The 27,394-nt window shown below is 44.6% G+C and overlaps 5 protein-coding genes across 10 annotated transcripts; 4 read left to right on the forward strand and 1 right to left on the reverse strand.

Moving 5' to 3' along the window:
* Positions 1–7,432, forward strand: LOC112894457 (probable aquaporin TIP1-2). Its single transcript, XM_025962183.1, has 3 exons — positions 1–839; positions 930–1,296; positions 6,887–7,432. Exons 1-3 carry the CDS (start codon positions 707–709, stop codon positions 7,143–7,145), a joined length of 759 nt encoding a protein of 252 aa, XP_025817968.1. The 5' UTR covers positions 1–706; the 3' UTR covers positions 7,146–7,432.
* Positions 7,433–7,823: 391 nt separating this feature from the next.
* LOC112894460 lies at positions 7,824–8,608 on the forward strand. Its single transcript, XM_025962186.1, has 2 exons — positions 7,824–7,988; positions 8,082–8,608. Exons 1-2 carry the CDS (start codon positions 7,902–7,904, stop codon positions 8,178–8,180), a joined length of 186 nt encoding a protein of 61 aa, XP_025817971.1. The 5' UTR covers positions 7,824–7,901; the 3' UTR covers positions 8,181–8,608.
* Positions 8,609–8,822: 214 nt separating this feature from the next.
* Positions 8,823–10,080, reverse strand: LOC112894459 (glycine-rich RNA-binding protein 2, mitochondrial-like). Of its 2 annotated transcripts, none has more exons than XM_025962184.1 (4): positions 9,900–10,080; positions 9,473–9,541; positions 9,293–9,394; positions 8,823–9,160 (listed from the first exon to the last, which is right to left on the reverse strand). In XM_025962184.1, exons 1-4 carry the CDS (start codon positions 10,021–10,023, stop codon positions 9,063–9,065), a joined length of 393 nt encoding a protein of 130 aa, XP_025817969.1. In that variant the 5' UTR covers positions 10,024–10,080; the 3' UTR covers positions 8,823–9,062. The 2 variants fall into 2 exon arrangements, with proteins under 2 accessions (XP_025817969.1, XP_025817970.1); XM_025962185.1 differs by having other exon boundaries at positions 9,288–9,394.
* LOC112894456 (pectin acetylesterase 5-like) lies at positions 10,078–14,119 on the forward strand. 3 transcript variants are annotated; one of them, XM_025962182.1, is made up of 12 exons: positions 10,078–10,699; positions 10,783–10,873; positions 10,953–11,082; positions 11,195–11,274; positions 11,375–11,464; positions 12,045–12,169; positions 12,874–12,934; positions 13,092–13,142; positions 13,249–13,326; positions 13,421–13,526; positions 13,607–13,752; positions 13,837–14,119. In XM_025962182.1, the coding sequence occupies exons 1-12, from the start codon at positions 10,692–10,694 to the stop codon at positions 13,960–13,962; spliced, it is 1,092 nt and encodes a 363-aa protein (XP_025817967.1). In that variant the 5' UTR covers positions 10,078–10,691; the 3' UTR covers positions 13,963–14,119. The 3 variants fall into 3 exon arrangements, with proteins under 3 accessions (XP_025817967.1, XP_025817965.1, XP_025817966.1); XM_025962180.1 differs by having other exon boundaries at positions 10,078–10,341; positions 10,497–10,873; XM_025962181.1 differs by having other exon boundaries at positions 10,078–10,292; positions 10,497–10,873.
* Positions 14,120–14,401: 282 nt separating this feature from the next.
* LOC112892171 lies at positions 14,402–26,850 on the forward strand. 3 transcript variants are annotated; one of them, XM_025959283.1, is made up of 18 exons: positions 14,402–14,908; positions 15,750–15,829; positions 16,151–16,201; positions 16,281–16,787; positions 16,878–17,129; positions 18,719–18,784; positions 19,162–19,338; positions 20,620–20,671; positions 20,743–21,030; positions 21,412–21,522; positions 22,055–22,243; positions 23,130–23,405; positions 23,924–24,532; positions 24,934–25,442; positions 25,535–25,595; positions 25,671–25,739; positions 25,933–26,133; positions 26,431–26,850. In XM_025959283.1, exons 1-17 carry the CDS (start codon positions 14,657–14,659, stop codon positions 26,014–26,016), a joined length of 3,633 nt encoding a protein of 1,210 aa, XP_025815068.1. In that variant the 5' UTR covers positions 14,402–14,656; the 3' UTR covers positions 26,017–26,133; positions 26,431–26,850. The 3 variants fall into 3 exon arrangements, with proteins under 3 accessions (XP_025815068.1, XP_025815069.1, XP_025815070.1); XM_025959284.1 differs by having other exon boundaries at positions 16,881–17,129; XM_025959285.1 differs by having other exon boundaries at positions 14,886–14,908; positions 16,156–16,201.
* Positions 26,851–27,394: the final 544 nt, after the last annotated feature.

Below are 27,394 nucleotides of genomic sequence, written 5' to 3' on the forward strand. Positions count from 1 at the left end.
GCTGCAGGAGGAGAAAGACAAAGCACTCCACGTCAGAGGTGGGCGCCCCCGCCAGCCGCTGGGCTGGGGTCTCCCCTGCCCATTGTTCGTCCACGTGGCCGTCCCCCACTGGCCAGGAGGCCCGCCCTATCATCTTGGTATTGTCGGGCGGCCCGCCCTGTCATTTTCTCTGTGCTGGTATTGTTGTCCGTGCTGTTGGTTGGGATGTGGGACTGTTACCACTTACGGCTGCTCCCGAGCGATCACTTATCTAATTATCTAAGGACGGAGGGAGTATACTGCAAACAACAACAGAACAGCAGTATCGGATCTTATTTAGTATTCAGGGACAAACAACAGGACATTTAGGGTATCAGATCAGATCAGCAGCATTAGCTAACAAGCTAGTATATAGGTAATTGCAGAGCAAAAATCAAGCATCCCCAATCCCAATCCTCTCTTGTGTGGCTGCCTTTGCTTTGTTCGGATTGAAGCGGTCGTGTCGCCACCGGCAGATTATCCGGCCGCTCTCTCCTGTCTTGTCTCCAGCAGCTGCTTGTATTCCATCCCATCCTTCGGCCGCGGCCAGCCTCCAATCCCGGCCTCGGGTGCCCTGGGGGTGCTATATACAGCTGCCACTGCCACTGACTTGGCCATCTTTCCTAGCAATCCACACGTACGTACACCGACCGGCTACGTCCACTCTACTACTCTCTCGCAAACCATAATGCCGGTGAGCAGGATCGCCGTGGGCGCTCCGGGCGAGCTGTCGCACCCCGACACCGCCAAGGCCGCCGTCTCCGAGTTCATCTCCATGCTCATCTTCATCTTCGCCGGCTCCGGATCCGGCATGGCCTTCAGTGAGCACATCCATCCATCCATCTCTCTTCATCTGCTTCCATCTTGCATTGTACTGCATTCTTTTTATTTATAATTATTACCACGTGCAGGCAAGCTCACCGCCGGCGGCGCCACCACTCCCGCTGGCCTCATCGCCGCATCTCTGGCGTACACCCTGGCCCTCATCGTCGCCGTCTCCGTCGGCGCCAACATCTCCGGCGGCCACGTCAACCCGGCCGTCACGTTCGGCGCCTTCGTGGGCGGCAACATCACCCTCTTCAAGGCCGTCGTCTACTGGGTGGCGCAGCTGCTCGGCTCCGTCGTGGCCTGCCTTCTCCTCAAGATTGCCACCGGCGGGGCGGCCGTGGGCGCCTTATCGCTGTCCGCCGGCGTGGGCGCCTGTAACGCCGTCGTCTTCGAGATCGTCATGACCTTCGGCCTCGTCTACACCGTGTACGCCACCGCCGTGGACCCCAAGTGTGACATCCAGGTAATAAGATTCATAAAAAAATTAAACCTTGGATATAATGGGTATAGATGTTAAGGGTGTATTGGAAAATTTTTATGTTTTATAAGTCCTTATGTGTAAAATGTGTGCTTTGATATGATTATATAAGCCCTTAAGTAAGGGTAAGGGCCTATGTGTAAAAAGTATAAGAGATAGGGTCATTTGTGTAAAAAGTTGAGAAGTAAAAGTAATTTTTATGTTTACTTAAGGACTTATTTGTAAAATTACTTATCATCATGACCTATCATGAATAATTGCAAATTTATCAAAAATTTAGTCAAGTTTCCGTTTGGTAAGGACGGGAGTAATTTAAATTTTACCTCATCTAAAATTCAACTTATAAGGTTGTAAACTTTGAGTTTTTGAATTTGAGTCTTAAAGCAAAAATGTAGAGCTTGAAAAACTCTACAACTTTTATGTTGGACTTTTTCTCAGAAAACCCCTAGATCAATGGGAATTTTTAGTTTATAAGCAGAACCCTGAACTTTTCAGATTTTGCAAATCGGTCCCTGATCTCTTTTCCCCTTCTTCTTCCTCTGCACCCCCTCTGCTCTTCCCCGCTTCCCCTCTGACGCCGGCGACAGAGCGCCCCCCCTGGTCCTTGCTCCACCTCGCCGCCGTTCAACCCTAGTTACTCCTCCCCACGTGTCCTTCCACCGCTGATCGCCGCCGTAGCCCTGCTCCGGTGTCCTCCTGTGCGTGCGCCACGGTGCCCTCGGGGTACTGCCGGCCGCCACCTCGCCGCTCGCCACCGTGGGCTCAATCGTGGCCCTTTTCTCCTCCCCTCTCTCTCCCTTCCATCAGTAGAGTGTGCTGGACTTATACGATCGATCAGAGCTTCTTCCTCCTGTGGTTCTCTCCCCTTTCCACTTCCCTGTGATTGCCAGCGCCGGTGTGCCGCCACCGTTCCCCACCCGATTCCCTCTCAACCACGCCGCCCCACTCGAATTCCTTGCACCAGAAGCTTCCCCGTCCTCTCCTCTAGCTCCTCAACCCGACACAACCCAGCTTCCGACGCCCCTCCGCCGGGATTTCACTCACCTCGAGCCGCCGCTCGTCGGAGCCGCCCGAGCTCGGTCCTCCTGTCGACAGCCCCCTCTACCCGACCCCCAGCTCCACCAGGTATACAAACAGTTTCCCTGTGATCCACTGATGCTCGTGCGCCCCTCCTTGGCCCGTGTTCACCGTCCCTTCGCCGGGAATGGCGATGTGCCGCCACGGCCGCCGCACTCTTCCGTCGGCCGCCCGGTTTTTCTTCTGCTCATCCCGCGCCTCTACGTTCTGTGTGCTTCTCTGGTCCCGTAGTTGGTGCTTGGCTTGCCCTCCTGGCCGGGTTGCTCGTCACCGGCGAGAACGCCATCAAGCCAGACGCGCCGGCCGTCGCTATGACTGAGCAAGGGCGTGTTCGTAAGAAGAAACCCTTTTTCAGGGGCTTAGACGCAAAAGTGCCGAGACCCCCCCCCCTAGATGTCTGTTATTTCATGTGATATACTTGTGCTGTCTTGTAAAATACATAACAAATCATAGGAAATTCCAAAATTAGCAAAACTTGTTTTGTTAGAAACTAGATTATGAACTCTATAATTTTTGTAAAGAGAGTTGGATATGAAATTAAATATTTTTGAATCTATTTCAAATTTGAAACAAGAGAGTGTAATATTCATAGCTCCTACATATTAACTTTGTAGATCATGATTTTTGTTATACAATTTTTATAGATTAAGTATGAATTGATGTGGAATTTTCAAACCTAATTTTGCTTTGTAACTTAAATTCTTTTAAGTTAATCAATTCCATTTGTTTATAGAAGAAATAGCTAAGCATATCCACTTAAAGCTATATTTAGTCATGTTTGCTTGTTATTGCAATGTGTTTCTTGTGCCGCTTGTTTAAATCTTAATTAGATTTTTTGTGCAACTTTAAAGCATAAGAGAGGTCTAATTCGAACATGAAATGTTTGATTTATGTTTAGCCTACTATTTGTGTGACGCTAAACTTAATTAGCTATTGGTAGTCAAAGTCCTTGCCATAGATTGACTAAAGATAAATTGTGCACCATGTCTGAGGTACTTGCTGCCCCTATGGCAGACTTTTTGTGATGATTGGTTAACCTTTATTCATACGGATGCTCATACCTTTACTCTGGCCTTGATTACAATCTTGTCAGAACCCCTTCCTATGTAAAGGTCCTAGTCTACCTCGTGTATCGACTACTTAGTTGATACACCTTTGTAACGCTTAGCAATCGGCTACTAGTTTAGCCGATTTTCTATAGACGTGACCCTATCGGCCATGAGCCTTTTTACTTCTTACCTACCGGCAAAAGCCCCTTGGCCCGATGTTAACCACCCTATCGGTCCAATCCAATGTTAGTGCCCTAATCGACCTGGTCCGATCTAGACAACCGCGTCGGCTAGACGTCAATTGGTTGTTTTGACTGATAAAATTGAACCAAACAAACACTAATTACTTCAGTTAACACTCCAGTCAAGTATTGGATAGGCACATCCAATAGAGAATGTATCTATCGGCTAAGCACAGCCGGTACAGCATAGGGAATCGACTACTTATGCCAATTCACAAATCTAACGCATGCGCACATTTTAGCTCGGTCGATGCTCGCACTCTCGACCAATTTACCAATGCGCAACCAAATAGTACCTACCCTGTTTGGCTAGCATGCTGATGTTCATAGATCAACTAGTTTGCTAAAAACACAAATCGGCTATGCCGATGCGCACAGTGATCAGCTAGCCATCCGATTTAGATAACGTATCGGCTGCACATAGTCAATGCACACACAATCTTAGGGTTCTTGTTATCAGCCGATTTATCGGCTGAGAGATCGGCTATATGCTTACCGGTTACATATCCTCAACCACATCCTCTTTAGTCTAACTCCACACTTATGATCTCACCAACCTAGTTTAATATTAGTGTTCTGTTACACCTAATTCTTGAAATAGGTCTAACTTAGATAACCCCATCGGCTGTATGACAATTGATTGTTGTACTGACGTAGTCAAGCCGATGCAACCACACCTAGTTACCTAGGATAACACTTAAGCACATCTCATTTAGGCACAGCCAGTGCAGAGTAGGACAATCAGCTACACAGCTGATATGCCCTCATATATATAGGAGAACATTAAGGATGAAAACCGGCTACACAGCTGATTCACCAATCAGCTGAATACGCTGAGACACAGACCGTACGGATACATAGTTCGACTAGTCTATCAATACACCATCGGCTAGTTACTCGCATTAATCAACTAGCTATGCCGATACATCACTCGACTAATTCTACCCGATGTTTAAATCGGCGAATGTGCCGATACACTAAATCGGCTAGAAGGTCAAATCACCGATCGACTAGTTTTGCTAAAGCATGGATCCGCTATGCTGATACACACGCGGTTAGTTAAGTACACCGATGCTAACACAAATTAGTTAGGACACAGCTGCTTTAGGAAACATCCCTCTGCTAAAGTGATCGATGTTTTCATCGATCAATTAGAAAACCAGTGCACCTGTCAACCGGCTACCCAGACCAAAGTACACAACCTTGGATCAATAAGATCGCACAGTAGACACGCCTCTGTTAGGCACGACCAAAGCACATCAGTCAGCTAAACCGGATGCATCCTCATCGGTTAAGACCAAGACCTATACACCAACCAATTAGATAATCAAGCATGCTACCTAATGAAGTTAGTATAGATGTTTAGGGTAACCCCCTGTTGCCTAACGAGACTAGTAGTTTAGTTAATACTCGATAAATGACTGCCCAGTACAGGGTAGTTAGGTTGTTTGTCGAAATGTAATGTTCCTTTATTTGGATTGCAACTTTATCGTGAATTGAAATGAAAGTGTATGCATTCATTAAACTCCATCTTGCATATCATATAGATTCGACCACTCTCGCCGACGGAGATTATCAGCTAATCCCGGAACAAGAAGGAGGTTGTTCTGAAGACCCTAAGGACTTCGTCAGGGAATTCTCGGAAGGCCCGAACCAAAGTTCGGACGTTATTAACTTGACTAACCCCAGCCCCACCAATAAAGGCAAGCCCCGGACATAAACCCTACTTTATTTACTCGACAATTTATATTATTATATCTATCTATGCATTAAGTTCTTAGGAATTGCTTGAAACCCTAGTTGCATTCTCCTAGGAACCGATGTATTGAATACTAGTATTTGAGTCCGGCTAGTTGCTATGCTAATAGGGCCGGTAGAAGTCGGGTGATTTCCTGTCACTCGCGCGACATAGGAGTTGTAATGCTTACATTTCTGTTATCACTATAAGGATGACGGACGGGAGTTTTGTGAGGTATCATGGTCGAGATGATACCCCGTCTGTATTGTTAAAATTCTGATAAGGTCGCAGCGTGTGGTGATCGGGGTTAAGCGTTTGAAAGTACTAACCACATGCCGCGAAATATGGTAAGCGGTAAGCCTAGTAGCCAATCGGCCCGAGTAGTGGACATACCTCCCACCACTTGTCTTGCTTCTTTTGGTTACTTATGTTCGACGTGTAGGCATACGTGTTGCTGGGCAACCAGGAGTACGGGTTTTGTAGTCGCGCTACAGACGTACGTCCTGCACTTTGGAAGTGCGTATGACCTGCAGTCGCTTGTGGTGGCTCTGATCCATGAGTCGGAATGAAAGGCAAACGGTTGCTTCGGAACAACCCTGTGGTATTCCAAGCGTGTGTGTTAGGTTTACCTTGCAAGGTTAAATTCGATTCGAATCGTCCGCCTCTCACGATGATTGAGACTGCTTAATTCCTTTGTCACATTGAGTAACAAGAGCAATTATTTTGATATTATCTAAAATGATGAATGATTAAAGATTATACCATGCTTGTATAGATTTAGATGCTCACCTAGAATGGATATTCAACTAGAATCTTTAAAGCTAAAAGTTGAAAATAAGGATCTACTCTTAGTTGCTTTTCAGCTGAAACTAAACCTAGAACCATTATAAGCCTTCATAAGTCTAGTTATGGGTTAAAGTATACCCAATCCCGGGTAAGCCTTGCTGAGTATTAGTATACTCAGCCTTACTAATTTTATGTTTTTTAGGTAAAGTCTTTGAATACCCTACTCTTTCCTTGTCATGGCCCTGTGCTCTTCCAGAAGGTTGGTCCGTGGAATGGAATTCGTCCTCGGCCAACATTGGTGATACCGAGTGATGTCGTGCCTGGGCTTAGCATGACATCCGTCTTGTCGACGTGCTATAGATCATCGCGTATGTTTTCCGCTGCTAAAGGTCTTAGCTTAAATAGTTTGTATTGTTTTCTCTAAGTTTGAAACTTTGTACTACTTTTATAAACTCTTGTAATGTAATCCCCTGTTATGTAAATTGTGATGGTGATTGTATCTCTGGACTCACCTTCGTGTGAGGTAACCTTATTTGATCCTGTGTATCGGTGGTTTATCGGGACGTTACCCGAAAGACCAAGGGATTATACCGTTTGAAGCACGTTGAAGCCCTCAGGAATGGACTCACGTACTTGAGCCGATATAACTCGAGCGGTCCTGCCACACCAAGAAGGGCGACCTCGGCATCATCGCGCCCATCGCCATCGGCTTCATCGTCGGAGCCAACATCCTCGCCGGCGGCGCATTCGACGGCGCCGCCATGAACCCTGCCGTGGCCTTCGGCCCGGCCGTCGTCACCGGCGTCTGGGAGAACCACTGGGTGTACTGGCTTGGCTCCTTCGTGGGCGCCGCCATCGCAGCGCTCGTCTACGATATCATCTTCATCGGACAGCGCCCGCATGACCAGCTGCTCACCACCGACTACTGATCGCCGGCCGACCACCACCATGCATTCCAATCGTTGATGATTCCCTTCCATTCAACTCCTGTCCAAATCCAAATAATAAGATCCATTCTAGTGCCTTTTTTCTCGTTCTTGTTAATTATATATATACTAAATCTATTTTCTTGGTCAAGAAAGAAAAAAAAAACATGTGGAGTATGTACAGAGTCTGCCAGTACTGTTTACAAGTTATTGCTGGGTCGAAATCTTTTCTTTTTTCAGACCAAAGCACATTTATTTTATTAAGAGAAGGAGAGTTACTATTCCATGAAGAATGATGCAATTTCGAGAGAACCGTCAGAACTCCGGACTCAGAGTTACGAACCACCACCAAGGTAGTGGAAATTAAACCAAAATTACACGCCGCAACACACAGGCGGTTAAGCACAACCAGGCAACCAGCACAGTAAAAGGCTAAAAGCCCACACCCTGCAAATGTAGCTTTTTTTTAAGTGGAAAGTAGGAATTTTATTACTTGAGTAGGATACACCCTGCAAACATACTTTTTTTTTTGAGAGAGAGGCCCTGCAAAAAACATAGCTTAGCACGCCAAGACCCCCTGAACAGAAAGCCCAGTGTGCAAAGGCCCGGCCCGCGTCACAAGGGCAAGCATGGCCCGTGGGCTGCATCTCCCCACATCGTATCCTCCTCTATGGTGGTGGTTGTGGTGGTGGTCGTCGTCGTCGAGTCCTCAACCAAGGAAGGGAAGGGAAGGCACCCAATCCCATCCGATCCCCCTCGATGGCGGCTGTGGATCTATCCAAGCTGGTGAAGGAGAAGCGCTTCTGGGTGGCCTCCTTCCTCGTCGCATGGGCAGCCGCGCTGCAGGTATCTAGCTTCCTCCTATCGGTTTGCCTTCAATTCAACCCCCCATCCGCCTCCGATTCCAAATCCAAAAATTTCCACTTCCTTGTGCATCAGGGCCACATGATGTGGATGCAGCGCCAGGAAACCTTCAAGCACAAGTTCGGCGCAGACGCCTCCGACGCCTCATCCTCCTCGGATTCCTCCTCCAACTAGCAATTTTACCACCGGATGCGCCAGATTAGGGGACATGTAGCAACTCTTGTCAGCCTGTCTGTGGATTTGTTCATACTTTGGGTCTGGGAAATGAACCTCTGCTGCCTTCCCCTATCTAGCATTCTACTAGCCATTGCCTAACATGCATTCTAGTACTGTAGTAGCTCTCACAACAGCTGCTGTTTTCTGAGTTAGTACATGCACTGGGAAAATCAATTATGACTTCCTACCTGCTAGTGCTGCTTATGATTCTCAATTATGAATTGTTACTGTCAAGAACTTAATGTTGAGGCATGAGCAGTTACCTCAAGTTAGTTATCTGCATGGATCTCGCATTGTTGAGGGTCTGAGAAGATAGGCTGTCGCTCCATGTGTTATTGGAGACACTGCAAGAAAATGCAATTCTTTTGTTTCGCTTGACTTGCATACATCCAGTACTCTAGTAATGAGCACCTATCTTTAATATGATGAATAAATTGTTTGGTTGAGCAAAAATATATGATGTTCACATGCTATATCTTTGTGTTTTAAGGAGTTGCAACTTCCGTATTGATATATTGTCCCAACACAAGTATTGTGGGTGTTAGGAAATGGTGCCTTTTGGTGCTGCCTGACCAGTAATAACCTAGTGTCACCTTCCAGTGTTGCAAATAAAATTTTCCCATCATCAGGCCTAAACTAGATCTAAGATGGGAGTATCACTCTTACATGTTCATGCAATCGTGCCAGTGAAAGAAAACGGTTTAAAGATGAGGTGGTCCTGCAATCTTTCAGATCTCAAAATAAAGTGAGGAACAACTCAGGGAACCCTGTGCTGTGCTGAGAAATCAGCAGACTGTCTATTTGTAGGCTGGACTGAACATAAGCAGTATACATTGGTGCTCACTCAATCCTACCAACAAATTCAGTAATGAATAAGCAGCAGTGGCAGATCATCCACTGTTTGAGTAGTGCACCCGAATGTGCCTCCCATCGAGCACCTGTTCAGCAATTACAGTACAAATGTGTGTTAGCTACAGAGACAAGTGCATGAAAAATCAACAGGGAGAGAGAGAGAGAGAGAGAGAGAGAGAGAGAGAGAGAGAGCAGTGAAGATAGATGACTTGCCTCACCGTTCATCTTGTGCGCTGCTGCTGCAGCTTCATCTTGTGAAGAAAACGTGACAAAGCCAAATCCTTTTGACTTGCCCGTCGTTGGATGGCATATAACCTTCACTGCCGTGCGTATTCAAGAATCAGATTACGATTCGTGATCCACGCAAAATAAACACATGAGTTGATATGAATACCTGCCTGCAATAACATCACCATGTCGAGAGAAAGCGTCCTTGAGAGCTGTTTCATTAGTATCGTAAGAAAGACCTGCACTTTGGAAGGCAGCGATCAGCAACTCGCTCCCTCCATTTCAAATTGTAGGTCGTTTCGGTAAATCTAAATACTATAACACGTACTAAAATCTGTATATCTAAAAGCGACCTCCAATTTGACACAGACGGAGCACCAGAGTCGCGCATGCAGCTAATTCTAGCTAACAAGAAATCCATCCATCCCTTCCCTCAAAAAAAAAAAAATTAGATGCCAAAACACCATATGATATGATTCAGGTGCTGGCGTGGGAAAATCATCATTTCATAGAGGATTAGAGGATCTGGCAGCAGCAAGCAATCGCAATCGGAGAAATCATCATTCATACCATAGAGGAGAGGAGAGAAGGATTTACCACCGACGAACAGTTTGGAGGTGCATCCGGATGAAGACGCGGCGGTCCGATTGAACAGCTTCCCGAACGGAGTCGCAGCACAGCGGAGGCGCAGCAGCGTCCATCCTCTCCGATTCAGTGCCATCTATCTCCGCCAAGAACGAAACCCTAATCCCCAAATCGGGAACGCTTTTGCAGTTGACACCCCGTGTAACCTCGTTATTACAGACAGCACCATGCCCCCATCCATACATGACATGCGTTGCTTCAGAGGATTTGTCTTTCTTTTTTTTGAATTAAGGATTTGTCTTTCTTGTCTGATAAATGCAATGCAATGTGACAGCAATCGGATCCTTGTTGCCATTTCCAATCCAACGGGGATTCCATTCGTTGCAATTGTGATTGTGATTGGAGGTCGGGCAACATGATCTGTCATGGGTTCCTCAATTGCATCTGGAGATGAGTTCAGTTGCAATGCAAGCCCTTCTCAATTCCTTCCCATCCTCGGCACCGGCTGCGGCTGCGGCTGCGGGGGCGCCGCTTCCGCCGCCGTCCGTCGGACTGGTGGCTCGCATTGTTATTATTATTCTGGGACTCGCTGACCCTTTTTTTTTCTAGGGTTTAAAAAATGGAAATGAGGAGGAGGAGAGCGTTCGTTGTCGCCGCCGAGCCGCTCCGTGCCGTGCTCAGATCCGCCGATGCCGGGCCTCCTCTCCACCTCGTCCAGCCTCCTGTGGCGCCGTCTCGGCCGCCGCAGCGCCGCATTCGCCCTCGCGCTCCTCGCCGCCGCCCTCCTCTTCACCTTCTTCCGCTATGCCGCGGTCCCTTCCGCATCCCCATCCCCATCCCCAACCTACGGCCATCGCCTCCCCACCCTCGTCGACCTCACGCTCGTCTACGACAGGGACGCACTGTGCTTGGATGGGACGCCGCCGGGCTACCACTTCCTGCCAGGATTCGGAGACGGATCCCACAGCTGGCTCCTTCACTTGGAGGTCCTTCTCTTTCTCTCTTTACTTTCTTTCTTTCGGAGAAACACTCAAACACAAACACAAAAAAACCTGATTCCTCCAGGGCGGGAGCTGGTGCCGCAACTTCAAATCCTGCGCTCGGCGTAAGAAAACAAATCTCGGTTCCTCTGCCCACATGGATACTCGCGTCGAATTCGTCGGCATCCTCAGTGACGATGAATCTCAGAATCCAGGTAATGCTGCCTTCCAATGTTGCTTCAACTCCAGCCACCAACAATGTATGGCTGCCTGCTACGAATGCAATGCATATTGGACTGCTCAATTCGTTGCCTACTGATTCTGCAGATTTTTACAACTGGAACAAAGTCAAAATAAGATACTGTGATGGTGCATCATTCTCTGGACATGTCCAGGATGAAGTCAAGGTGCGTGCGCCTGGCCTTATGTACTTTGCCTCTCGTCCCCCATCTAGCATTTTATTTTCTTTCCAGGTATTTTGACTAACATTCCTGTGATCCTCCCCAGAATGGCACGGGTTTCTTCTTCAGAGGCCAGCGTATCTGGGAAGCAGTCATGGCCGACCTTCTGTTAAAGGGCCTATCCAGGGCTAGACAGGTTTACCTTGGAAATAAAATACCAGTGCTTGTTGTAATCAGGCTTTTTCATACATCCAGTGACCAGTGCATTCGTCTAGCTTGTTGCCATATTGATTACCGACAGACCTGCCATGTTGTCTTGCATTGTTATCTATGCATTTGACCCTTGGTTTTTCTTCTTCCACATTTTAAGCAACTTACCACCATTCTAGCACCGCCACACGCTTTTCAACAAAATGCAATATGAACTACCTTAGCTCATGGTGAACAGGATTTTTGGGGCCTAGGAAGTAGGATGAATCAAGAACCAGTGTCATTCTACCTTTACTTTGCCATACTTTATCTCCTCTTAGGAGCTATTGAAAATTATTTGATGCCTTGTGGCAAAGGGATTCCCTATTACATTTATTCTCTTATCCTGCTGTATCTACATTGACTTGTTACCCATGCACTAGCAAGTTAGAAAAGCAAATTGCTAGGCGAATAGATTGCTATTTACTTGAATATGTTCTTGCTGGCCAGTTATCTTGGAAATTTACTTGAATATGAATTGAATAATGATAATATTGTAATGCTAATATTTTCCCTACTATTTGTAGGCTTTTCTTACTGGATGCTCGGCTGGTGGCCTCTCTACATACATTCACTGTGATGATTTCCGAGCACTTCTACCAAAGACACCTACTGTCAAGTGCCTCGCTGATGGTGGAACTTTTCTTGATGTGTATGCTACGATCTTCTTTAATATTTCCGCTCATTGCATAAATTCGCTTGCTCCGTGCCACTTGAGATTGTATTGTTTTCTGGATACTTCGGTTGAAATACAAGTAGAGTTTGAGCCTACCTTAGCGCTCGTTACAGCTTGAGTTATGGCATAATTTAATTGTGATAGATATAAAATAAGCTATAACACTTGTCTTCCTTTTATGCTTGCACTTGCAGCGTTCATGCTTCTTATATGCAAAATCGTTGTTTGCCACAGCATTGCCCCTTTGCTTGAGAATGCATAAAGCAAGTTCTATGAACAAAATATGCCATGTTGGTTGAATTTAGAATGATCTATCAACATTCATATATTTTCTGCCACCATTATGCCCTAGTTAACTTTAAAAATTTCTAGTTATACCTTATTTATCACTAAATATCGTTATCTTGATTTGTTTTGAAACTTGCTCGGGAATTGTGATGCAGCTCCAGTTTGTTATGACCTGAGTACAAAACCTGTTATTTATTTTGGTCAACTCAACTGAAACTGCGCTCACATGTTTTTATAATGAAGAGCTGACTGTAGTTTAGCTTGCTTGAAATTGACTTGGTTGCAGACCTATCTGTTGCTAGAACTAATTAGCTTATTTCCATTAACTAGTAAAATGGCATCAGAGAAGTGAATTAACGGTGATTTTATTTCTCCCTTCTTATGCATTACAGAGAAGATATTGCTGGAAGAAGGTATATGCGGGCTTTCTATAACGATGTTGCTCGGCTGCAGGTCTCTCTCCACAACTCAGCCCAAATGAATCAGTGGCATTCATATCGTATTATTCTCTATATGTTTTCTTGCAGAATCTCCCTCTCCCTCTCCACAACTCAGCCCAAATCAATCAGTGACATTTATATCATATTATTCTCTACATGTTTTCTTGCAGGATGTGCGTAAAAAGTTCCCTCATTGCAGTCCAGATATGGAGCCAGGGCAGGTTGTCCCCTGATCTGTTTTAAGTTAACATTTTCTTTCTTTAATACTCACTCTCTTCAATGTTCAAGCTGGCGTATGCTAATTAGTTCCCTCTTACTTGTTACCAGTGCTTCTTCCCGCGGGAAGTTGCAAAAAGCATCACCACACCGATGTTTATACTCAATCCGGCATATGATGTTTGGCAGGTGCCATTACTCGTACCCATTTTGATGGTCCATTAGCGCATATAAAAATCGACATGACTCTTACTGCTCTTTTCTGTCTGATTTTACTTTGCAGGTAGAGCATGTCTTGTCCCCAGAAGGTTCTGACCCTCAAAATTTATGGCGAAATTGCAGAATGGATATTACCAAGTGTAGCTCAAAACAGCTGGAAATTCTCCAAGGTTGTAATGGAATCTTATGTGGTTATTCTGGGTAAGCTTGCATCTTGGAAGTTGGTATACTGAGGATATGGAATTTTCAGGTTTTAGGAAAGCACTGCTTGATGCTATAAATGAATTCAAGAATAGAAGAGACTGGGGTATGTTCATCGACTCGTGCTTTATACACTGCCAGTCGATGAAAGCTATTACTTGGCACTCCCCATCAGCTGCTAGAATCAACAACAAGGTAAGCCCATCTCTATCTTGTTATACATGCACGTGCTGTTTGTGATTTATGGCATCGTATCTGAATCTGAAATGTGGTGAACAGACGGCCGCTGAAGCGGTGGGTGATTGGTTCTTTGATCGGAGGGAGGTGAAGGAAATAGATTGTGAATATCCCTGCAACCCGACATGCTACAATGCGGTTCTTGATGAGCCCTACCCGGAAGACTGACTGTCTTTGAGAGTTTTGGCGATTTGTTAAGCGCGATCGATTCTCCATGAATTGATATCTGTTGAGTTGAATGTGATCAGAATTCAGACTTGTACCTGAGACCTGTTAAAATATGAGAACATTAATATAGATACAACCAATGGATCAGTATGAGTAATGGTACGGTGTGGTGTGCTCTGCTCGCTCTTGATCTGTATTTGATCGTCCCATAATATGAATGAGGCAAAAGCATGGGCCTGGTGTTTGCGGCCCGCCTCAAGGAAGAAAGAAGGAGCGAGCCACGCACCACATGGGCGCCGAGGTGTTTGCGGCCCATATAAGATTTGCTTCCAGAAGAGGCCGCAGCCCAAACAAAAGCATCCTCGGGTCGGGCTGGGCCGGGCCCTGGTGAGAAGGAGGAGGAGGAGGAGGACAGGTGGCCGGCCACGTGAATGGGTCGGCCAGCCAGGCTTTGCCTTCTCCTCTCCCTTGGTTTCTTCTTCTTCTTCTTTCCAAAAATTCCCTTCTTCAATCCATCCCTGAATGAAACTGGAGGGAGACAGACAGAATCCAATCCAACATCCTCGCACCCTCCCACTCCACTTGTGATTCGTGCGTGATTCCATTTCCATCGATTCCTGCTGCCTGCTGCTACGACCACGATCGAATGCCGCCGACGGAGACCTAGGGTTTCGATCTCGTCCACCAGCACCAGATGCCGCTCCGGGAGGCGCCGCTCCCGTCCAAGCGGCTCGCCAGCGCGCGCCACTATGCCCCCGCCGCCGCCCCGCCGGTGCCGCCCCACCGCCCGCCGCCATCCGCCTCCATATCCACCGCCTCCGCCCGCAAGCCGCCCGAGCCGCTCCGGAGGGCCGTCGCCGACTGCCTCTCGCCGCCCGCGCCGCACACCCACGGTCCAGCTGCCGCCGCCGCTTCTGCCGCCGCCGAGGCCTCGCGAACGCTCCGGGTACCAATCCATCCCTGTCTTGTCTATCAGCGGTATTATGTGTACCAGCTACATTTCCATACTCTTACTTTGCGCATGCTGCCCATCCCCTGTGCTACGCCTTTGCATGTAGCTTCCGCTTGGGTGTGAATGCCAATGCTGATATGCCTGTAAATGCACTGTGCAAACTTCATTTATCTCCAAACATCGAGGACCAGAAAAAAAGGGGGTATTTCCTGATGTGTTAGTTAAATACGCAGCAGAGCAGTGACGCGCCCTTGTTTAGATGTCGACACGCCATTCGCTTTTGTAGATCGAGGGCCAGCTGGTCTCAACCTATTCGCACCTCGTGAAACGCTCGCGTGCATTGAATGGCGCAAGTTTGTATCTATGCTTGTGGTAGTTAAAAAAGGGAGAACAAACTTGTATTGAACATTGTGAGTACGAATGGCCTCACAACACCACTTATCACAAGAATTCAGATACCCTTTGCTATATCCTGGTAGTTATGGTTTCATGATCAACAAAGAATTACTGACGTGTAGGACAACATACTGTAGAACAACATAGCATGGCCTACACCATCTGGCCTGTTTAATCATTTGAAACGTCAACACATTCTCTTGTCCAGGTGTGGTTATTTTGCTTTCTAAATTTCCTGGTATATCTGTCATGACCTCATAACTGTGCAGCACACCTGGCTTCTCTGCTTTGCGTGTTATACTGCTCTTGATGATGTCAGTGTTAGTTGCAAAGGAAGTTATCTAATGCAGCACAACATTTTCTTAATTTTTGTTATCACCTCAAATCACTTCCTTCGTATTTATGCCGTTTCTAAATGGAGGTGATTATATGCTGACAGGATTATATAGCCAACCCTTCAACCATAGATATGGCTTATAATGTCCTCATTGACCATGCACTTGCAGAAAGTGATCGCAGGTATGCTTTCAGCTTTGACATCTTAATGTGGCTATCATTTTTCTGGATTACCACTCTTTCTCTGCAAGGCAACAGGGGAGACAGGAACTTTAATTTTTTTCAGCATGATGTCCTAATTTAGAATGAATCTCTTGTTTGGTCTAAAAAGAAGAAAAAACTCTTGTTTCTAAATGGCATACATCAATTAATTAAGTAGTTTTTAAATCAAAAAATGCTTAATCTTATTCATTGCTTTACTTGGTTCATTTTGAGATTCATGATGCATCTTTATGGGGTATTGACTTCTCCCATTTTCCTAATTTGGACAATCTTTTGAACCAGCCCAGCGGTCGTCCCAAGATGTGTGGCATTGTTAAAGAGATATCTTATCCGGTAACTGGATTGTTTCTTGCCACTTATTTCAGCTTGTGAAATTTGTTTGCACTAACTCTGTCGTGCATGTGGTCTTCAGGTATATTCCAAGGGTCCAGACTCTGCGTCAAATTGATCTTTTCTGTGCAAATACGATTGCAAAATGTGAACCAATGGCAAATAACAGAGCAGAATCTCTTGGCCAAGTATCAGCAGTAGCTGCACCAAATTCCTCACCAATTGCCCCGCCAATATCCAACTTTGCTTCAGCATCTCTTGTGAAGTCTTTAAACTATGTTCGCTCATTGGTTGCAAGACATATTCCAAAATTGTCATTCCAACCTATAGTCCAGTCTGTTGCGTCCAAGCAGTCACTTCCTTCACTTTCATCATTTTTGAATAGGTCCTTAGCAGAAGTTATTAGCAACAGAGAACATCTTGAATTGAAGGAATGCCATAGTTCATCCGATTTGATATCATCAGCTAGCGATAAAGTTGACGGGGGTGAGCCTGGAGATGATAGCAAATATATATCCTTTGACATTTTAAGCTGGCGATGGCATGTGTATGGCGAGGAACGGCAGGCATCAACTTCTGCCGAAGAAAGGTATATCTCTTGTACTTGTTGTTTTTTCTTATCCCCATTTTTTTTATTGTTGCCAACACTAACTATTTTTCTCATCTCCTTTACCACCAGCAGTGATTTTGTGGGTCTTCAAGATTTTCATACACATGGTTTTCTTGAGGTTGGTGCTGCAGCTCTTTTAGTTGGGGATATGGAGGCGAAAATTAATGATCAACACTGGAAATATAGTGTTATCAAGGAATTTCCAGATATTGATTTGCTGCAACCTTCAACTTCTGCCCTAAGTACTTTTGCGTCGTCGCAAAGCCATTTAAAAGCAATAACTGCCTCAAAACGCATGAAGTCAGGCCCAAATCATGTTTGGTATGCCCTACTATTTATTTATTTGTGTCGTCGTTGTGATTAATAGCATATCTTTCCTTTCATGCTCCTCTTAGTATTTCACATGAAAGTTGTTCTGAGTTTTCCAATATAATGTCTTGCATTTCCCTTTTCTTTTCTAGAGTGATTTTTCGTTCCATTGAAATCTTTGCCCTGCTGGCAAATTTCTTATTTATAGTATCCTAGGATTTTTTAGTTGTAATCTTAATCAGATTAATTTGTTCAGAAACAGTTTTCCGTATCTGGACAGCTGGCGTATCCTTAGTGTTCTAAGGATGCGTTTGGTTGGAGGAATCGGGTGGAACGGAACCGTTCCATCCCATTTTTCGGGTTGTTTGGTTGGTGGACAAAGTGGAACCGATCGGTTCCGATATGGAATATTCCAACCATATGCGGAACGGTCCGGTTCCGAAAAATCGACGGTACCTGCTCGTCCCTCTTCTTCTTCCTCCTCCTCGTGGCTTCCTCCTCCTCTTGATCCGCGGGCGGCCGGCCGCCGGGGGAGCAGGGCGCGCGCCGGCCGCGGGGGGGAGCAGGGGCGGCGCACCGTGGGGGGCAGGGGCGGCGCGCGGGGGGGGAGCAGGTCGCGGGGGGGAGCAGGGGCGGCGCGCCGTGGGGGCCTGGGCGGCGCGCGGGGGGAGCTGGGCGCGGGGGGGAGCAGGGCGCGCGCCGTCACCGGGGGGGGGGAGCAGGGGCGGCGCGCGGGGGGGAGCAGGGGAGCGCGGCGCGCGCCGGCGCCGGGGGGAGCAGGGGCGGCGCGCCGTGGGGAGCCTGGGCGGCGCGTGGGGGGAGCTAGGCGCGGGGGGGAGCAGGGGCGGCGCGCCGTGGGGGGCAGGGGCGGCGCGCGGGGGGGGGGGGGGGGGGGCGCCGGCCGCGGGGGGAGCAGGGGAGCGCGGCGCGCGCCGGCGCCGGGGGGGAGCAGGGCGCGGGGGGGAGCAGGGCGCGCGCCGGCGCCGGGGGGGAGCAGGGGCGGCGCGCCGTGGGGGGCCTGGGCGGCGCGCGGGGGGGGGAGCTGGGCGCGGGGGGGGGGGGAGCAGGGCGCGCGCTGGCGCCGGGGGGGGGGAGCAGGGGCGGCGCGCCGTGGGGGGCCTGGGCGGCGCGCGGGGGGGGGGGAGCTGGGAGCGGGGGGGGGGGGGGGAGCAGGGCGCGCGCTGGCGCCGGGGGGGGGGAGCAGGGGCGGCGCGCCGTGGGGGCCCTGGGCGGCGCGCGGGGGGAGCTGGGCGGCGCGCGAGGGAGCACGAAATGTACATCCCGTTCCACTTTAATTCTCGAACCAAACAAAAAACTAGAACGGTTCCGTTCCGCCTACCAAACAAGAAATGGAACCATTCCATTCCAAGAATCTGGAATGGAACGGTTCCGTCCTACCAGATTCTCCAACCAAACATATCCTAAGCGAATGTTAAACTGAAGGCTGGTGATACTTGCTGTCATCTAGATTCGTGCTTATTGTATAAAGCAGATGCCTACATAATTTTTGTTACTACGTACAGTTGTTTTAAGGAAAAAAGGGTCAAAATAAACTTATTTTTAATAATCTTTTTAATAATCTGTCTTTTTCTTTTTGGTAGGATGAACATACCAGCAAACACCTTCCAGCCTCGAGCACGTCCCCTTTTCCAGTATAGACACTACAGGTACTTTATCTGTTTCATTTATTTACTTGCATGGTATCGCACACCCTCATTTGTTGGAACATTTGTATTTGTTTGCAAACATACAGATCCATGTCATTGTTGCATTCCTGAACCTAAATTCCACATAGGTTAGGTTAAGATGAACTCATTATGACCCTTTGACCCTTTACCACCCCCCCCCCCCGCCCCCTCCCTGATGTACGGGAGAATATATAGTTATCAAAGGCACTTTGAATCATATACCCTCTCCTCTATATACTTCATTTAGAACTTCATGTATCTTTACGATGTGTCACAGTCATGCCTTGCTCATAATGTTACCTTCTTTTACTAGTGAGCATGTTTGCCTTGCTCATAATGTTACCTTCTTTTACTAGTGAGCAGCAACCCTTAAGATTGAATCCGGCTGAAATTTCTGAAGTCATAGCTGAAGTTTGTTCCGAAGCAACTTCAAATGCAAGTCAGTCTATTGCTCCATCAAGATTGAGCACCCAGAATCGGCAACCTTCAGCAGATGTGGCATTCAGTGTCCTTATCAAACTTGTCATTGACATGTATAATTCTATATCCCATTTCTTTCTTGTTATTTATGCACCAATATCAAACTTCGCCAATTTTCCTGGTATTTTAACTACCCTTGGCATTGTTGTCATGTATTCTCTTTCCACTAGTTTTACGACTGATATCATGGCCTGATCTAACTAAGAATATGTTTTCTCAGCCAAGGTTATACCATGTTCAATTTTTTTTTCTGATGTGATATTTTTTGTTTTCACATGAATGTATCTTGCTTATCGCTCTTCTGTATTCACGTATATTAACATGGCTCTGTTTTTATTACGTAGTACTGTCAACAGTTGTGTTGTCTTGCCTGTGTGAGTATAAATGCAGGATGTGCACATTGTAAGGAGTTATCTTCTTACAATCTCTTTTTTAAATTAGAGATTCAAATTATTAGTCACATAATACAAGAGTGCATGCATATAAAAAATGGTCAACAATAAATTTTGGAAGACAATAAAAATTCATCTTTCAAGATGGTGATATTACATTTTAAAGGGATTGGTGAATTTCATGATTGAAATGACTTTCTCAGAGTGTCGAGCTATCTTCCCCCCTAATCAGTACTACATGACAGGAAATAGTTTGTTTTACTACCCTGGGCTTTATCTGCTTAACCCCTCAATAGAATTTGATAATTCCAACTCGATTTACTCCCCCAAACTATTCAAATTGGTCCACAAACTGCTCCAGGAGTAGCAGCAATGCCTGAGGCCTAGCCGATGTAGGCATGGCGCTGCTAGGGAGGCGAGAGCGGCACTGATTGCTAAGGTCAAGAAGTAATGGCAGGAGTTGCCATTGGTGGTGGCGAAAGGAGTGAATGTATCCGTGTTGAGGGAGCTGTAGGTTTGGGCACTGCTCTGCTTCGCCGTGCCCGTGCCTAGGCATATGAGGTCTGAGTCATACGAGCCACATGTACAAAGTCACTGTAAAATGAACTAAGGAACGAGTTTTACATGGTTTGAACAGTTAGGGGCCTGGTATTGGAGTTGAGGGATGAAAATTAAACCACCGTGTTAGTTAAGGTACGAAAATTGACTATATTCTTGTGTATATTGTTGTTACTAAAGAAGTTCAGCACTATTCTTAACGATGAAGCGTTTTCACTTCTGAGCTACAGAAGATATACAACACTGATGTCTCTCGGTAATCGGTAATTATGAACATGTTTGCGATCAAAGTAGTTTAAACAGCTGCTAGCCTGTCATACCTTCTTGTCTATCATATAATGTGATTGCTTTCTCAGGGGTCTTCCTTTATTTTTTTTAATCCAGGTATATGATGGATTCCGAGACTGCTGCACCCCTGACACTTTATATGCTTGAGGTGCGTATTTTTCATGATGGTTTCCTTCAAATCAACTTTCAATTAACTTTTGCGCATTATTAACTTGTCAGGGTATGCTGAGCTCTCAAAAGACATCTGCCAGAACAAAGGCTCTTGATTTGATCCTAAATCTGGGGGTACATGCACACTTACTGGAACCTATGGTTGTTCAAGATGCACCGCTTATAGATAAAAGTGAAGCTGTTAACCATTCTTATCTAAGCAACGAATATGGATCAAGTATAGATGAACCAAGGGCAGCAGAACCCGAAGAAGAGCCGAATATCAGTCCTGCTATTGATCAGTTTGAGTCATGGCTTCTTAAAATACTTTTTGAGGTTCTCCTTCTCCTAGTACAGGTATTTATTTTTTCTAGGACATTGATTTTGAGCATGCATTTTGTTTGTTATATTTGGGTTCTAGTGTCAAGGAAATGTGTTAGCTGTTAGCAAATATACTATTTTTTTTATTAGTGTTCTCAGAAAGAGTTATCTTTCACCTTTTTGGGTTATATTTATATTTATGGAATTATTTATGTTCTTTTATGTGGCCGTGTGATGCTCCAATTTGCCCGTGTGTTTATGCTCCAATTTGTCCTTGTATTTTTTATATTATTTAATTCTAAGAATATTGTTTTTAGTACTGAAACATCATCAATGCTTAATTAATCAATTTTGTGCACTGTCTTTTTGTTTGCTGGTAAGCTCATATGTGTGATCATTTTTTTCTTGCTTCCATAGATGGAGGAACGACAGGAGATTGTGTGGGCCTCAGCTTTGAGTTGTCTATTTTACTTTGTTTGTGATGGAGGAAAAATTATCAGGAGTAGACTGGGAGGTCTGGACATAAGGGTAAACATAACTTTCTTCAAGTTCACTTTTGTTATGTTTTTGCAACATTTCTTAGTTGCCAAACATAGTTGCAACATTTCTTACTCTGGGTTGTCACGCGTTTCTGTAATACCTAAAAGATCAAAATGTTGGAGACTGTTTTATTTAATATTGGAGATAAATCATGTAGCTGCCAAGTTAGCCATTTTTATATTTCCTTCACTACTAGGCACAATATGATTTTGAACATGCATTATACTTTTTGTTTACTGAGTGGGAGTCAAAACCACTGGGGAAACTGAAAAGGCCAACTATCAGCACAACAGAATAGTTGAATCTCCGGATTTTGCTGACGTGTTTTTGAGATATGGCCACAGTACTATTCGATCATAAGATTTTTTTTTCTAATAGGCTCTGCAATGCACATGTTAGCCTTTTGACTTAAGCAGTTCAGCTAAAATGTAGAGTATATACTCTTTACTAGTTTCTGTGAATGGTTTTATTGCTGAAAATGTTCTTCAAGTCACTTGTGCATTTTTTAAATCCTGAACAGGTAATAAAGACTCTTCTTGAAATTAGTGTGGAGCACTCATGGGCAAAAGTAGTGCACAGCAAGCTCATATGCATGCTTACAAATATGCTGTACCAAGTATCAGATGTAACTCAGAATGGTGTTCGTGATACTCATTTTGTTCCTGAACGGATTGATCTTCTTGGTGGAATTGACTATATTTGTCTTGAGGTTTGGTCTTGCTCTTAATTTGACGCCTGGCCTTTCTTTATGTGGACTGGAATGGTTTTTTAATACCCCTGTTTTAAGAAGTCAAAAGCAAGACCATAGGAAAATGTATCATATTTCCTGTTGACAAAGGAACTTGTTATTGCTATGTAGGATATCCATGTTTTAAGAGTTACCGAATTCCTTCTTTGTTAGGACTGGATGTCCTATAGGGCAAGCTCAATAAATCATACATTATTATTAGAGAACTTCGCACTTGATCTGTGCTCCTCCCAATGATCCAATTTTTGGGCACCTTCTCCTTTAATCATAGATATGAAAATTGGTGAAATAGAAATTCATTTTGAAACCCAACTTTGCTTGAAGGCCTAAAAGCATTTCTTATAATCCTGAATTTGAAGAAAACTCAGCAAGACACAGTATTTGCTCTTTTTTCAACCCTCCGACCATTATATTTCATACTGATTTAAGTACTACTAAAAATAGTATGACTTGCTTTCTAAATAATATTTATTTCATCATTATGTACGATGTGTTAATAGCCTCTTCCAAAATGAGATATATTATTAAAAAATCAATATTTTTATTAATGAATACTAAAAAAATGCAGTGAACGTTGGCTTCCACGATAACTTCTATAGCTTTTTCTGGGAACATGCTGTGAAAATCGCTAATTAAAAAGTTGTTTATGAGATAACAGATTGCCCTTGGTAGTTCATAACCAGCGATCAGTTCCATTTTGAATCTTCATCTGTTATGACATAACACATTGCCCTTATCATAGTGTTTTGATATTTCTGATTTCGTTGGAGGTTTCCTGGTTAATAATATACTTAATTATGTCATCTTTTATCTCTATGTTAATGAAATTTATCTATCACCTTTACAGTATTCACGAGCCAACTCCAGGGAAGAGAAGCGAGATTTATTTTTTGTCATTTTTGATTACGTAGTGCATCAAATAAATGAAGCTTGCCTGGCTGGTGGTATTTCAACCTATACTTATGATGATGCCCAGCCCCTTGCTTCCCTTCTTGCATTCGCTGATGCTCCTGAGGCCTTTTATATATCTGTGAAGCATGGTGTTGAAGGCGTCGGTGACATGCTGAGGAAAGCTATATCGGCGGCATTATCGCAGTCTGCACACTATGACCAATTGAATGTGGTACTGTGTGTTGGTATTATTATTTACTAAGATATGTGCATATGACTCTTTCTTTTGGCTCTTTGCCTCCAATGTTAAGACAATATGGTGCTACTTGATGCAGGTGTAGAACCTTCGTTGAATAGTTAGCCCCTTTATCTCTTATAGGAATGCAAATATATCATTATTACTCAGTATGCAGAGTGCATAAGCTACCTGTATGCACAACCATAATGACTTCTCTAATCAACTGTTTAATCTGGTATCACTAATGATGGTCCATACATGTACACATAGAAACAGCCAGTAAATATTGAATATTCGCTCACTAATTTTCATAATTACCTATATACACTAATTTTCATAATTATCTATATAGATCAAAGGCTTATGTATCCCTTGTTCTATTTTACAATTAAATGTATGTTATAGATCTTTTGTAATAGGAACTAGGTAGTGTGTGGATGATCTGTAACCCACACGAAATTTGTTTTTGAGAAGCACTTTTCTCATTCTGATCAAAATGTCTATTTATGTAGCTTCTGGACAAGGTTATGAGAAAACTTGATGGAACTGTCAGCACGTTTTCCAGGATTGACAATGAGTTTGCTTATATGATCCAAGTAACAAAATCATGCAAGTGCTTTAGCAGCATTAAAGAAGGATGTGATGATGCTGATGTCGCGCTTAGAGCCAGGCTTTGCTGGGCGACTTTGCACTCGCTTCTTCACTCACAGATTTCATCATATAGACACCATGGTTATATTTGGTTAGTTGAATTGCTCCTTTCAGAAATCAGTGAAGAAACAGATGGTTCTATATGGTCTAAAATAAAAAAGCTTCAAGCAGAAATTGAAGTTGCTGGTAGCCAGGATCTATCATGTTCAGAAGTTTCTCTGCCTGTTTGTATGCTCTGTGGGCTTCTGAAGTCAAAACACAACTTCATTAGGTGGGGATTCCTGTATGTGCTGGACAAATTTCTGATGCGTTGCAAATTATTATTGGATGACAGTGATATGCAAGTCCAAACAACTGCTGATCATAGCAAAAACTGTCTTGATAAAGCTTTTGCAGTTATAGATATTATGAATAGTGCTCTGTTACTAGTAGTTCAAAACAATGAGACAGACCATATCAACATCTTAAAGGTAATTCCTTGATGTATTTCAATTTTGGTGCGTGCATATGTCATACATACAAGCCAGCACCATTTGCATATGGCACCAGTTGCATTATAACTGTCTGTTACAAAAAGAAAGATGTTGCATCAGCTACATTTTAAAATAGAAGTAATATCGTATTCTTTCTTGATTATGGGAATTTGGAATAGTTCAAGCTATGAGTTGATTCTGCTCTCAGTTACTAGTTTCTTGCCTTTAACTTTAGACTGCGCTTTCCTCTTACCAATTGAAAATTAGAGAACATTGTTTGGAGTCCATTGAACTTATTCAAATCAGTCTAACCTCCGGATCTCCTACATAATGAGGTGATGAAGTTTACGTAATACTATAAATTTGATTATTTTGTGATTTGGTCCTTCCTCTTTCAGATGTGTGACATGCTGTTCTCTCAATTATGCCTGAGAATTCCTTCCACAAATGCGATGCATGCCGGGGGCCTTCAGTCCCTTGGTCAACTTTTTGGTTGTACAACCAAGAACATTGATAGTCATTTGGAAACCCTTGCATCACACCAAAGTGTTGCAAACAAGAATCTTTGCCGGAGTGAGACATTGCAAGATATTGGCATGAATCAATCTGCTCAATCCACTTTACTCTGTGAAGCATCAATGGCGGCACTACTTCTGAGAGGGCTCGCAATAGCCCCCATGCAACTTGTAGCCCGTGTGCCGACTTCTTTGTTTTTCTGGCCATTGATTCAGCTTGAAGGGGCAGCCAGTGATGACATTGCATTAGGTATTGCTGTTGGTAGCACAGGAAGAGGCAATCTTCCTGGTGCTACATCAGATATTCGAGCAGCACTTCTATTACTATTGATTGGTAAATGCACAGCTGATCAGGAGGCACTGAAGGAGGTAGAAGGCAATGAGTTCTTTAGGTATCCTCCTTTTATAGTCCATTATCTTGGTAGGTTAAGTTGTAATGTCTAATGTGCATCCAATGATTGATATTCATCCATTCAACCAACAGGGGTCTTCTGGATGATACGGATTCAAGGGTAGCATATTATTCTGCTGCTTTTCTTCTGAAGGTACGTCTGAGGCAACTGCTGATTGAGTGCTGATAGTTCTACTCTGGTTTGCCTTAACACAGTTTGTATGAACAGAGAATGATGACAGAGGAACCAGAGATCTACCAGCGGATGCTTCAGAGCCTCATTTCGAAAGCTCAACAGGTTAAGGTCTTCTGCCCTATGTATCTCGTAGGGATGAAATCTGAAACATTTACAGGAACAGTGCTATGCATCTTGTACCCAATAGCTCCTGCTGACATGTTGAGGCAGTTCAAGCCTCTTAAGAAATTTCATTCCGTGTCTATCCTGTCACTGAATTATGTGGATGCTGACATGTTGTTTGTGTTGTCACCAGTGTAACAATGAGAAACTTCTGGAGAACCCATACCTTCAAATGCGTGGAATATTGCAGTTATCAAATGACCTAGGAGTGCAATGATAAGGCTGTGATGGCATTTCAATGGATAAAGCTATAGGTTAGAATCTGTAGTACTTTAGGCTGTGTTTATTGCAGAAGAATCTGAAACTGCCTTCCTCTGCTCCAAATTAAGAAAAGGTGTGTCCTCCTGAACTAATTCGCTGTCATACCATTGCGGTATGTTGGATTTGCCTGTTAGTCTAGAATTAGTCTACTTGACATGGTGTACTTCATACTTTTAATGCTGGCTTCTAGAAAAAGAGATGTGCCGTGCAGTGCCCTCTTCTCTATCTGTAGATTCAGCCATTCAGGAGCAACGTGATTCTCCACATGTGGTATTTGCCCATTAGTCTAGAATATGCCAGGCTGCCAGAATAGTACTCGATGTGTGCTTTATTATGGGTTCATTAATATTTCTTTTTAATATTTTTACAGATGCAATGCAAATCATGTAAATTACTGGGTTGGCCGGATTCATGTACAGGCCTCTGAATTTCTTCGTTCTTTGTTCGACTTGGTGAATATCGTTCCGTGGGAGCCACTGTGATTGACAGGATAATTTGGAGATCATCCTGTGATATGGACACCGTGCCATCATGGTTTACCTACCTGGATGAATTGACAAAGGTTAAAGACCCTACAATTTTGTAATCCTGACCATTGAGATCGAGGCAGCACAACTTTTTTTTGAGGCATGCTCGGTTCAATAAGTAGTAGGTCTCTTCCTTACCTGTGTGTTTGGTCTCCTTTACCTTTCCATATATGGCAACTGACCAAAAGGAGTGTAGATTTGTATTGCCGAGTGATAACAATGTAAATTTGTAGGTTGGTGGTGATTAATTTGGAGATGATGTATCCCTCTGTCTTAGCTATCATGTTGGGGAAGAGGTTCCTCTGACGTACTGCCGCGTCACAGCGCAGTGACACGCACAGTACGTCAAGAATCCTCTGAATTTTGAAAAATCCCCAAACACCCTCGTACCAACTGAATGAGTAGTAGGGCCAACATACATGAGCTATAAATAATGCCTTGGGCCAAAAAATACCGAAATTTTGGAGTTATTCCAGTGATCCCGAATTGACTACCACCTTATGCCTCATGCTTTACGCCAATAATCCTTTGAAATCCAAAACTTCACGAACTCACCCACTAGGCCAAAAGTCTGTCAAAAGACCAAATCTAATCCACCGACATATCTAATGGACTATAGTAACGTAGTAATAGGTTGTCAATGCCCCATATGCAAACAATTGATAAACCACAATCACATGCATCTTTTCCTCGACATCCAGAGAGCCAATAAAATCAGCAAAGGAAAACTCTTATTTCTTACGTTTTGGAATAGTTGTAAGATTCCTTGCCCTTAGTTCTATAAAGGAGAAAGTTTGGAAATGATGC

Source organism: Panicum hallii, chromosome 5 (assembly GCF_002211085.1).
Source record: "Panicum hallii strain FIL2 chromosome 5, PHallii_v3.1, whole genome shotgun sequence".
Taxonomy (NCBI): domain Eukaryota; kingdom Viridiplantae; phylum Streptophyta; class Magnoliopsida; order Poales; family Poaceae; genus Panicum; species Panicum hallii.